The sequence below is a fragment of the Neomonachus schauinslandi genome, chromosome 5 (assembly GCF_002201575.2).
Source record: "Neomonachus schauinslandi chromosome 5, ASM220157v2, whole genome shotgun sequence".
Lineage (NCBI taxonomy): Eukaryota > Metazoa > Chordata > Mammalia > Carnivora > Phocidae > Neomonachus > Neomonachus schauinslandi.
Genome location: NC_058407.1, coordinates 37312131 through 37324562, shown reverse-complemented (window position 1 = coordinate 37324562; position 12432 = coordinate 37312131). Strand labels below are relative to the sequence as shown.

Below are 12432 nucleotides of genomic sequence, written 5' to 3'. Positions count from 1 at the left end.
TAGATAAGGAAATATCCTGGCAGAATCTACGTTGTTTCAGTTGGTAAATGGAGACTGGCAATTTTTAGTTTGCTGGGGGATCTCAATGAGAACCTCCTGTGAGTCCATCGTCTCACAATAAAATTTCCTTGCTTAGTCTTATTGGCTCCTTGCCATATTCTCATTGCCTTATTTTCAGTTTCCTTAAGCTCATAAAAAGTACCTCTGCTCCCACCTCCCTTAGCCAAGAACCCATACTTCCTTGGGAGGAATATTTCCCTCCAAATCAAACTTTTGGTTCATCTCTTCACTACACGTTCCATTCTCCTTTCTCCATTTTTCAGAGAAAAGAGTTCTACTACCTGCAATTGATCTTGAAACTATGCCCATCCTCTACTGTGTTTGCCCATCAAAAATTGCTTCTCCTTCATTTCTTCCTTGGCTGAAAGCATTTTCAATCGCTTCTCTCTCAATATGGCCTACCTTTTCAACTTTTAACCACCTTTCTCCTTCTTGGCCGAACTTCTCAAAAGATTATTACTCATCATCTCCATTTCTAAACTTCTAATTGACTCATTCTTTTCATCATAGCTATTCTCCTCCTATTATATTTTATTGAAACTGTCTTTGTAAATGTTTCCAGTGACCTAATTGTAAATCTGGTCATTTCATATTAGACATAATCTTTTATGTTTTCATGAAACACTTGACACTGTTGTCCACCTCCAATCTCCACACTTAAAACCCTCTCTCTCTCTCTCTCTCTCTCTCTTTTTTTGCTTCATTAACTCTTGACCCAGTTGGTTTTTACACCTCTCATTCCTCCTTCCCAGACTTTTACTTGCTTTTTAGGGTAGGTTCCACCTTTGCCTGTATCTGTTCACATTTCCCATGTTTCCATTACTTTCCATGGATTCCACAAAGCACTGGTTCTGATTCCAACTCAAGAAATCATTATGGCGATTTAATGGTGTAATGTATTTAATGTAATGGCCAAAGTTCACAGTCCTGTAAATCCCCCAAACATGAGCTTTCTACCTCTAGCGCCTCTCACCATTCTGATCCAAAGTTCTTCTAAATGCAAATGATATTGGATTTGCCCATGCGAGTTCTTTAATTTTCCCTTAGGAAATGAGACTTAAAGGATAAGGCTGGTTATAGATGAAATAAAATGCAATGCTAATTTCCTTAAGAAAATTCTAATTGAAAGTTGGTAAATTCACTGCTTGGAATAAACAAGCACAGAATGAAAGCAACATAAAAAAATATAGAGATCAGCCTACAATCCAATGTACCAGTTCTTTTTATGTATAATGCAATCATGTAGAAAAGCTTTTAAAATAAGTACCCCTGTTTATTCAGTGAAAATTAGTCTGTCAATTGAGTTTTTACTGTAACTTCTAAATAATCCATTCTGTCTCATTTAATTAAATAATTTTAAAAGGATATGGGCTTCTGCTAAAGGAGAACACATTGTTAGGAAGTAATCTATTTATTCTTCCTTGCACTTCCCTTTATTGTACATTTGTGTGTGTGTGTGTGTGTGTGTGTGTGTGCGTGCGCGCGCGCGCGTGGTTTTCCAATTTTAAGCAGTAACAAAAATATTTCTGCAAGAAATAAAGACTTCATTGTATTTTCCATGTCTAAGTAACCTGAACTCATTTTTTTAGGACAATGGCCTGGAAAATGTATTCAACATTAACAATACAATCTACCTCTGTGGGGCTATTCAAAGAGGTATAAAATGACAGCAAATTTTATACATATGTGTATATATATATATATATACATGTATTTATAATGCTGTTTTGATTCTTTCATTTATATTATTTCCCATTACTAAAAGAACAGAAGAAATGCCAGACATGGTAATACCTCTGTTCTACACAGTTCAGTATTTTCTGACTCTAGTCCCTTCTTTCTTTCAAAAAATCATAGTGATTTTTAAAAATCTGAACTATAAACATAGTACTTTGGTTATCATATACATTTTTTACCTTTAACTTCTGGAGGTACCACTGGTCTGCAAAATTGAAAATGTGATCATTTCTCTCTCCTTAAAAACTCTTTTTTTGGCTCACTGTTGCCCACAGGAGGAAGCCCAAGCTTCCCCAACTCTGCTCTGCCTACCTCTGCAGCCTAGTCCTCATCCCTCCTCCTGCCTGTTTCCCTTCTTTTCCTCCCAGTCCATCTGGTAAGCTCTTTAAAATCACCCTTCAAATTGTAGGTAATTTTTTTCTCTAGAAAGATTTTGAAATTTATTGAGATACAACTGACAAATAATATTGTGTAAGTTTAAGGTACCCAATGCAGTGATTTGATATATGTACATATTTTTGAATGTTTACCACAATAAAGTTAGTTAATACATCCATCACTCCACAAATTACCATTTTTTAGTTGTTGGTAGTGAAAACATTTAATATCTATTGTCTTAACAAATTTTAAAGTATACAATACACTATCATTAACTATTGTTACCATTCTGTACATCAGATCCCCTAATCTTATTCCTTATAACTGAAAGTTTCCATCATTTGACAAGCCTCTCCCCGTTCTCCCCTACCTCCAGACTGGGCAACCACCAATCTACTCTATTTCTATGAGTTCAACATTTTTAGATTCTACATATAAGTATAGTCATACAGTATTTCTTTGTCTGACTTACTTCACTTAGTGTAACGCCTCAAAATTCATACATGCTGTTGCAAATGACAAAATTTCTCTATGAGAATGCTTATAACACCATCTGCTTTTCCTCCTTTATGCCCATATAATTAATTACTCTCTTTTATAGTGTTAAAAAACCTTATACTACTTACTTTTATTTTCATATTAGTCATATGTATTGTAATTAATTTCTTATTGTGGTAAACTGTATGTAATGTAAAATTTACCATTTTAACCAATTTTAAGTGTAGTGTTTAGTGTGTTTACATTACTGTGCAACCATCACCAGTATCCATCTTGAGAACTTTTTTCATATTCCCGAACTGAAACTCCATACCCATGAAATAACAACTTCCCACGATAATTACTTTCAACATATCTATTTCCTATATTTGAGAGAATTCTGATTCATTAAATATCTGAGTTTTATTAATATATTTATATCTAGTATTTAACTCAATGCCTGGCAAACAGAAGATGGCCAATAAATGTTTGTTCAACTGAGGTGTCATGATCAAAATCACACATCAGCCAATTACATCAGCCAGCCATGTGAATTATGTCAACTTTCCAGCTCTGCTCCACTCTAACCTAACACTTTACAAAAGGAAGAAAAAGAAGCACATACTTTCAGTAGTTTTCACTTTACTAAAACAAAACAAAACAAAAATAAACCAAAACAGAACCTTCGATGCTTCTTCATTTCATAAAGTAGGAATTCCACACTTTGATTGTAGCATTCAGGGCCCTCTGAAATCTGAGTCCTCCCCACCTCCCACTTGCACATCTTTTCACACCCAAATCCTTATAGACACAACACCATCGTTAACTCTTGAAACAGCCAATTTCAGGGTTTTGTTTTTGTTTTTTACCATACTATCTGCTCAGCCTGAAATGTTTTCCCCCAGTTTTAAAACCAAATCATAGCCTTCCTTCAAGGGTGATCCTTCTCTGATCCTTTAGTTGACAATAAATACCCTTCTCCTCTCTGCATTTTGGGCCTCTATTTTTCATTTACTTAGTTTTGCACTAAGTTATATCTTACTTACATTTATATATTGATTTTTATCACTTGAGGGCAAATTACATGAAAATTTGCATAATGTTTCATTTATCATTTTGTTTTTTCCTATTCCTCCTGTCAGAGACTCAGAACTTTCTGCACTTGGTGGTTACTCAATGATTATATTTGGAAAGAACAAACATCTTGTCCATTTAATCCATATAATCAATGCATTGTTGTTTATTGAGCATGCCTAAGGTTATTCAAACTTTAATACTAAGGAAATAGCGAAGAAACCATGTGAAAACACTTGTTAGAACAAGCTGTACAGTAAAATTTGACAAATATATGTTAATCATGAGGTTCATATCACTGTAGTGAATACAATAAATACAAATGAACAAGATGTAGTCCATTTTCTCAGGGAACTAACAACCTAGGCTTAGACAGATATATAATTAATTCCAGTAGTTGTTGAACAGTCATAATAGATGCTGAAGCAATGAGCTTTAGCAATTTAAACTAAGGAGTGATGATTGTTGGCAAGAAATCATAAAATATTTCATTAAAAATGTAATGTCTGAACTTGATGTAAATGGGGAAATATGATTTCAGTGGGTGAATTAGGGTTGTGGAAGCATTCCAAGAGAGACATTAGCATAAGTAAGATACAGGAAACATGCTGGCTGATTTCAAAAACAATGAATATAATTATGTTAACAAGACCTTAGAATGACTCAGGGCAGTAGGGGTAGTAGGAGTTAAGAGCTAGATTTGTAGGTTAGGACCACTGAAGAGGTTCTTGATATATGATTATATTATTAACATGTGTTAATACAGTACATTATAGCATTATGTTATTAATATACTAATATGGTATTTATTGCATATAAGTGTATATTACATATTGGAATATGTTATGAGGAACGAACACTATGATTAGAACTTTACTTAGCAGGTTTAACCTTGGAGAATTACATAGCAGAAAGGGATAGGAAACAAGAATAAATGAAAACCTATTGTAATATTCCAAGTGAGAATTAATGAACACCTAAACTACAGTGGTTTTAATGTATATGCAAAGAGAAGAGAGTAAATGGATGGGGGGTTGATTACAGATACATTTAAATGTAGAGACTGGAACTGCCTGAGTACAGAGAGTTAAGACAAACTCAGAGATAAGAACATTTTGTAGTCGGAGAGAATGGCACCTTAGGAGAAATGACCTCTCTGGGCTCATCTATAAAATAATAGTAGTACCAATCTTCCAGGATTATTCTGCTGATACATACGTATTTAGCACAGTGCCTCAGAATTTAAAGCACTCAGTAAATATTACTTATTGTTATTTATAAGTGATCAATAGAATCATCTAGTCATGGAAAATGTTATCTAAAAGATCTTTATCATTTTGTTTATGATATAATGAAGAGTTATTAAAAACAGAAATATGACAGAAATACATAGTACATATACTTACAAGCAGCAGAGACAACTAATAATGACAGTTTGGTATTTATACTCAAAATTTTTTCTAGTCCTACAATAATGTATTAGTATTACTTGTATTTGTACAACATCGGGATCATTCTATGCAACTTCTTTCTTTTTGTAAAATAATGTTTTGGAGCTCTTTCCAAATTAGAACATATAGTCACCTCATATTCTTTTGAATAAGGCTACTTATTTCACTGCATTAATGGGCCATAGGGAATCTAAGGGGACACTTGGAAAAAGTAGGTGGAGTTCCAGGCCCACCAGCACATATGGTGCCTTTGTGTAAATTAGAAAATTTGCTCCCTATAGGTGATGACAGACATACAGGTGCATATCTTAATTTGCAAACCCTGAGGAAGTTCAATCTCTCTGCTTTGCCCCCTGCTGGATACCTGTGGCAGAGAACAGTCTCTACAACCATTAGCGAAGCTGTGTGGAAATGCCAAAACCAATGTTTAAAACCTTTTGGGAGGCTCAGAAAAAAGCATGAACTTTGAGCTACAGATTTTGTCTTTTTTCCCCTCACAGAAGTCATGGTTGTAGCCTTGGATGTAAGAGAAATAGATGAGGCCTCCATGGGAGAGTTTCTATAAAGGAAAGGTATTAAAGGGTGTTAATTCCAAAACATGTATGAGAATGGGACAAGATGAGAGAGACAGAGAGAGACAGAGATAGGGACAGATACATAGACACAGAAAGAGAATAATGATATATAGATGACAGAATAAACTCTATTAAAATAATATAATGATGATAGAATAAACTCTATTTTATCATCTTCTAAGACTCTACATATGCATATATATGTATGAATATATCAATGTATCACTTGCAGTCTAAACCCCTGCTCTCTGATTTCTCCTTTCTGAATTTTGGAACTGAAATAATTCAGGAATATATTTGGATAAATGCCTTGCTATCCGAACAGTTATTACCACTACCAGAAACTTGCGAATCAAACAGATTCGGGTACTACGGTATCCTCACTTGTCAAGCTTGCTATATGAACTCAGGAAATGCACAGATTTGAATTGTAAGGGACACTTGTAAGCACATTTTAATTTTAATTTAAAATCTGAAGCATCAAATGAAATTTTCCCCAAACTCTTCCTCATTTAGCCATCTGCAGAATTTTGTTCTAGTACCTGACTGTTTTTGTCTATATTACATATTTTTGTTTGGTTCTTAAGACTGTATTCTTAAATAGTTTTTTTCTATTAAAAAATTGCCCTTCGCCTGGGTGGCTCAGTCGTTAAGCGTCTGCCTTCGGCTCAGGTCATGATCCCGGGGTCCTGGGATAGAGCCCCACATTGGGCTCCCTGCTCCTTGGGAGGCCTGCTTCTTCCTCTCCCACTCCCCCGGCTTGTGTTCCCTCTCTCGCTGTATCTCTCACTGTCAAATAAATAAAATCTTAAAAAAAAAAAAATTGCCCTTTATTTTCTAAAATACTTTCTTCAATTACTTCCTCTAATAATCAAATGTTATCTAGTTCCCCTTTCTGAAGCTGATAATAGTGTAAATTTTTCTAAACTTTTTTGGTCAGATTTCTAAACGTATCTTATCATCAATACATGATGCCTGGTTTATAGAGGTTTCTTGTACCAACTGTTATTCTAAGAAGTCAAACTGCAGGTGTCTTCTGATTTCTCTCTCTCTCTCTTTTTTTTTATTTTCAAAATGAAATACAAGTTTCATTATGAAGTAAAAGTTGGCTTTTCCCCATGCACTCTCTCTTAAAATCATTAATTATTTATAAACAATTTATTGTTAGAAAACTAAGGGAACTTCCGTACCCCCTTTCCGATCCTTGGATATGTGACTTCCTAAATAGAGATTCTAGTGAAGCCACCTGGAAGTTAATAAAAATCAAGGGGAAAAAAAACCATATTGGAGTTAATAATGAGCACACAGTTACTTTCCTCTTATGCAAATGATGTAAAACAAAACAAAAAGCATTCAGAAGGGCTGCAGTAATTGTAGAATAATGTTAATGATTTAAAATATACACAAGCAATCAAATGGACCATGCTGCCTACAATAAAATTTGAGGCTAAAATATTTAAATAACTGTCAAAGGTCTCTCCTCCACTTTGCTTCTCTCAAGGATCGTTCTTCCATTTTATATCTAATTGAGCTATTCCGTTGCCATGTCTGGAGCAAATTTAGAGAGCCTTACTTGAACTTGAGGAATATTTTTACTTCAGGGTACATAACTTTGCCAAGAGGTCTCACCACCCCTTTGTCTCTGACAAACAGAAGCTTTATCACCACACGGTAAGCAAGGCTTTTCCAGTAGTAGTTGCCAAAGCTTTTGTTTTTTTTACTCTTATCAATAAAATATTTTGAGGGATGTACCCAAAATAAATGTACTTTTAAACATACATGAAAATCAAAATTAACCATGGTAAAACACAAAATAAATAAACATTTAATATCTTCTTTCTGGACATTCCAGGAATGCATATACTTACTTCATTGGTAAAACCTGTTCTTTCTCATAAAAAGACAGAGTTCTTCTTGTCATTATCTATTATTTCAGAGGTTCTTTTCTTCTATGATGACTAAGATGTACCACCCTCTTATTTCCCTTTGTTCCCTTTACTTTACTTATTTATTTATTTATTTATTTAAAGCCATCCAGTTTGCTAAGCTGATCTGGTCACCAAAAAGCTTTGTCTATATATATTTAAACTGTTGTGCCACTGTTTATGTTTTTGACACTGCTAGCACTTAGTTCACACAAACTCATTCTCCCTGCATTTAAAAGTCCATTTTTTTCTAACATTAAAATTGTTAACCTAGAACAAAGGTAAACTTTAAACTTGTTTAATTGATCTAGCTTATTTTAAAGAGCAAGGTAATTTATACTAGTCGAGATTTTTTATCATGGTTTAAAAATGTGTATTTGTGTGTGCAATGTAAATGCAAATATTATTTTAAGAAGAATGGCTTGATAATATTTATAATTAAGGACATTAGCCTCCCACATCTTTAACTATTTAAAACTAAGAAGATTTTGTAGGATTATTTTAGTATGTCTACTACTAGCAATACCAATATTTACATCACTGGAATAAATTTCTGGAGAAAAAGGTAGCCTTATAAGTAAATGTTAGAGAGAGAAAATGAGATGGGGCTATTTTGGTGGCCTACACAGGTTATTTTTCATATATTTTATATATTTTAATGTACTTTTTATCTATCTATCTATCTATCTATCTATCTATCTATCTATCTATCTAGTCTAACGATCCAAGTTCATTTGTGTACTAATAACCAAAGTTAGCAAATTTTTCTAAAGAAAAAAAACAACTCTTTAAATGTCAGAGATGGTTATAATACTTTAGTCATGAATGAGAGCAAGAAAAGTGGATTCAATGATGCCACTAAACATGGGCATGATGCTCTTAGAAGATAAGAACAATAAGAACCTTAAGGGAAGTATATTTATATCTCCAAGGAGTTAACTTCATTTGTGACATTTTCTAAGTTTAACAGATATTTGACATGTTTTCCAATTTTGGAGCTGTGTTTTACTTTTTGAAAGGACTGGTATTCTGACTGCAGTCTTTCTAAGCCCCTTTGTCGCTAGTTCTTGGTAATTTTCTTTTCATCTCTTAGTGACAGATCTGAATCACCAGAAATCAGAAAACATGACTCTGGCAACTAGTTTCAACAGACCTTGTTCAGTGGCATATACAGAATGTAATTTATTTTTTGTGACAGTTTTAATAAAAGTGACGTGAAACACAAGGGCTATAATGTTAGTGATATTGCACCTCAAAAGAGGAGAAAGTTTGGTATGTTACCTCCTGATTAGCAGCAGCTAGTTCTTCTTCCAGTGCAGAGACTCTTTCTAAAGAAACCCTCAGTCGCTCCCTTACCTAGAAGAAAAACCAAAATATGTGCAGTAATGTACATCCCATACATGTTAAACTGTGCTGAATCCATCAATACCATTATCAGAGACAGTCACGTTTGGCAAATTATTAAAGTCTTTATAGCCCTCAGTGCTCATAAATACTATGAATACATTGTCACCTTATAGCATCACTATATCAAGGGATTTCCTTATAAGCAAGTCATTTTAGTGTTCCAATGACAGAATTTCCAATGGGGTTGGAGATAGACCTGCTTGATCTCAAGTAAGTGGAGGTGAAGTTCAAAAGTATATTATGAATTCATCTGAAAAACAGACTCCCTGATTAAGTATGACATACGTAAAAATTTTTCTACTTAAAAAAATAATACATGAGCTTCATTTGGTATGAATAACTTCATAAAGGATTCTTAGAACCTGAAAAATGTGTCCATTGCACATACATTTTATATTAACTAGAAGTCTACATTGTTACTGAGGGATTGGCAAGTACTTGATTACTCTGGAATTCCTAACTTGCTTCCAGATACCAAAGGTTAAGCCAATACATCCTATAGAACCAAAGACTCTGCACATTTAGTTTGAAGATAATTATGATTTGAAGATAATTGTGATTTGCAAATGTTTCATACATGAAACTCAAAGTAGTTTTTTAATTCTTGCTTTCTTAGAACTTCTAAAATTGATTTAGTTATTATATGTTCAGATCTTTAGATGTGCTCTATATTACATATATTTAAAAAGGTATTTTTTATCATGTAAAAAATTGAAGAAATTCAGAGAAAGAGATTTGCCTGAATTAAAATGAATGTCTATAGTGGCTTAATTCTCCTTAGAAAAGAATCAACAAAATTTATACCTTCAACTTGAGATGCAATTCATGGTGAATTTTTGATTATGAGTTAACATACATTTTTTTTTTTTTTGCATGGGAATGTTACAGTATTTGTGAAGTTAACATGTATTTTAATATATAATTATATTTTTATAAACTAATTTTATTAATTCATTGATAGTACAGTTTAATGAATCACATTTTCCTTTTTTAAAAAAAAATAAGATTTAACTGAGAACATCATATATAGGTTAGGTAATATTGTTTTAAAAATTAATTATTAATACATAATATAGGTTAAATATATAAACTATATTTTAAAAACTTACATAACAATTTTAATGTTGAATTATAACATTATTTTCCAATTAGTAAACAGACAAGAAACACTAATATCCTATTAATCTAGAATCTAATTAGAAATTTTTAAAAATCTCAATCATATTTTTGTGCTGTATAATGATAACTGATGCATATTCAGGTGGCTGGGTGCACTTAACTCCTGAAATACATCTTGAATGAGAACGAATAACGATCTGAGAGGAGTTTGATATTATTTTTACTTAATTATGCTGAAATTCTCTGAAAATTAGTAATATATACATAAACTGATACTTGATCTCAAAGATAATTAGAACCTTTCCTGATATTTAGGACCTAGATGGACGTCCAGGTGCCAATGCTGTTAGACAAATAATTGTTCATTAAAATGCATAAAACTATTGCTGATTAATAACTGAACAAGAGCCACTTGAAAAGAAATCTTTGATGATTTGACCTGGGGAATACCTTTTTATGAGCAGCTTGGAGAGATGCAAAAGAAGCAAATACCCTGAAGGCTGCAAATAAGGAGGATTGCTGATATGTGGAAAGCAGTTATCAAAAAAATCTTAGTAGATGTGGTTGATATTTAATAGGGATGATTGTAAAGTTTTATGCCCACTTCCTAAAATACCAACTATAAAATATGGGTGTTTTGAGTGAGAAAGGTCTAAGGATCAGCAATATGAAACAGTCTAAATGTAACTTAATGATCTCACTATATGCACATTGATCAGATCACATTTAGAGTGCTGTGAAGAGGTGAAGGTGTCCTATTTTAAGATATACCGATACATTGGAATGTTTCTAAAAGAGTCCTTCAAATCATATAAAGGATGGCTGAAACCAGGCTATCTTGTAGGTTAAAATATCTTCCTGACTTTCTTTGCTAAACTAATAATCACAGAAAATGTTCTAAACTGGTTTCAATTTACCACAAGTTAAGCATTTTTTATTCTCATTATATTGAACCTCCAAGAAGTAAAAATCATTAAGCTTATAAAACAATTTGAAAACAGAATCACCCCTCAATAAATTTAGAATGGTATCTACAGCTTAAGATCCTATTACCCACAGAGTAATGAATCCAAAGCTGTCTTTGAGAAAATAAAAACAATTTCTGAATATATTTTGAATTAGCTGTAAATGTAAAAATTGGTGCTGTAATTATCAATATAGTATGATATGAATTCTTTAGTCACATTTATATGAGGATAAATTATTCTCTGCATTTAATTCATCTTGCATTAATCTCTGCTAAACTGATAAGAAAAAAAAAAAAAGTAAGATCCAAAGGAGTAACTTTTCCAGGGTATAAAGAATCTTAACATCTTACCTTGTCTACATAGCTAAAACTGCATTAACAGGAAAAAAAATTATCTTTGACAAGCCTTTTAGCTTTTTGCTTTGCTCTGCTAAGCACAGCACCAGCAGAATGCCATAATTATCTTTATTTTCCTTGTTAGATTTGGTGCTCTTGTGGAACCATCTAGACATGATTGATACACCATGACAAATTATAATTTTAATTTTTTTTCCTAAATGTAAATGCACAGTTGATAGCCTTAGCTCTCTACTTAACCTTTTCTGATTTTTTACTATTTAGCCACATTCAATTAATCCATTGTCTGTGTAGTCTTTAAGTTCATATGTATCGGTTATTTATGGAGCTATTGTGTAAACTCCAAAATATTTATGTACAACTAGAATTTTTTATTTCTAATTTCATCTGTTAAATCAATTTTCTTCATAATGGCATATTTCTTCAAAATAACTCAAGAATTTCTTCCCCAAAAGATGTTTCAAGGCTACTTACATTTTAAATCCCTGAAGATTTAAAATAAAGTAAGTCCCTAAAAATAACAAATGTGTCTCGGGATAAAGAGGAACTCTGGTGGAAGAAGCATACATTCCAAATTAAAAGTAAGGTATGGCAGGGTTTCATTTTGGAATTAGCATTCTTATAACAGAAAACATAAAGAAATCTCCTTAGACCAGAAGTTCAAATCCAGTTTTGGTACTGTGATAGCAGATGATAGAAATATATGTGAAGTGCATACATATTTACTGGGTTTTTTTTGCTTATATTCCCCAGGCATAGCCAATATGTCTTTTAAAGAAAAAAAAAATCAATGATGTCTGAATGATTGCAAAACACATGTATATCTCTCATTTCCTCCAGCCCACGAAATTGGTAAACATATTGGAGAGCGATGTCAAAATTACTGTTGGTCTTAGCTAATTGTG

The 12432-nt window shown here is 32.8% G+C and overlaps 1 protein-coding gene across 7 annotated transcripts in view; it reads right to left on the bottom strand.

Annotated features, from left to right (window-relative positions):
• The window catches only part of PPFIA2 (PTPRF interacting protein alpha 2), a 466996-nt gene that overhangs the window by 163029 nt on the left and 291535 nt on the right, over positions 1 to 12432 (bottom strand). For 6 of the 7 annotated variants that reach the window (XM_044914754.1, XM_021689861.1, XM_044914752.1 and 3 more), the window contains one exon: positions 8959 to 9033. The exons of the other annotated variant lie outside the window; for it this stretch is intronic. In XM_044914754.1, coding sequence (XP_044770689.1) covers positions 8959 to 9033 — 75 coding nt within the window. The remainder of the gene's footprint in view (positions 1 to 8958; positions 9034 to 12432) is intronic. 7 annotated transcript variants of the gene reach the window in all.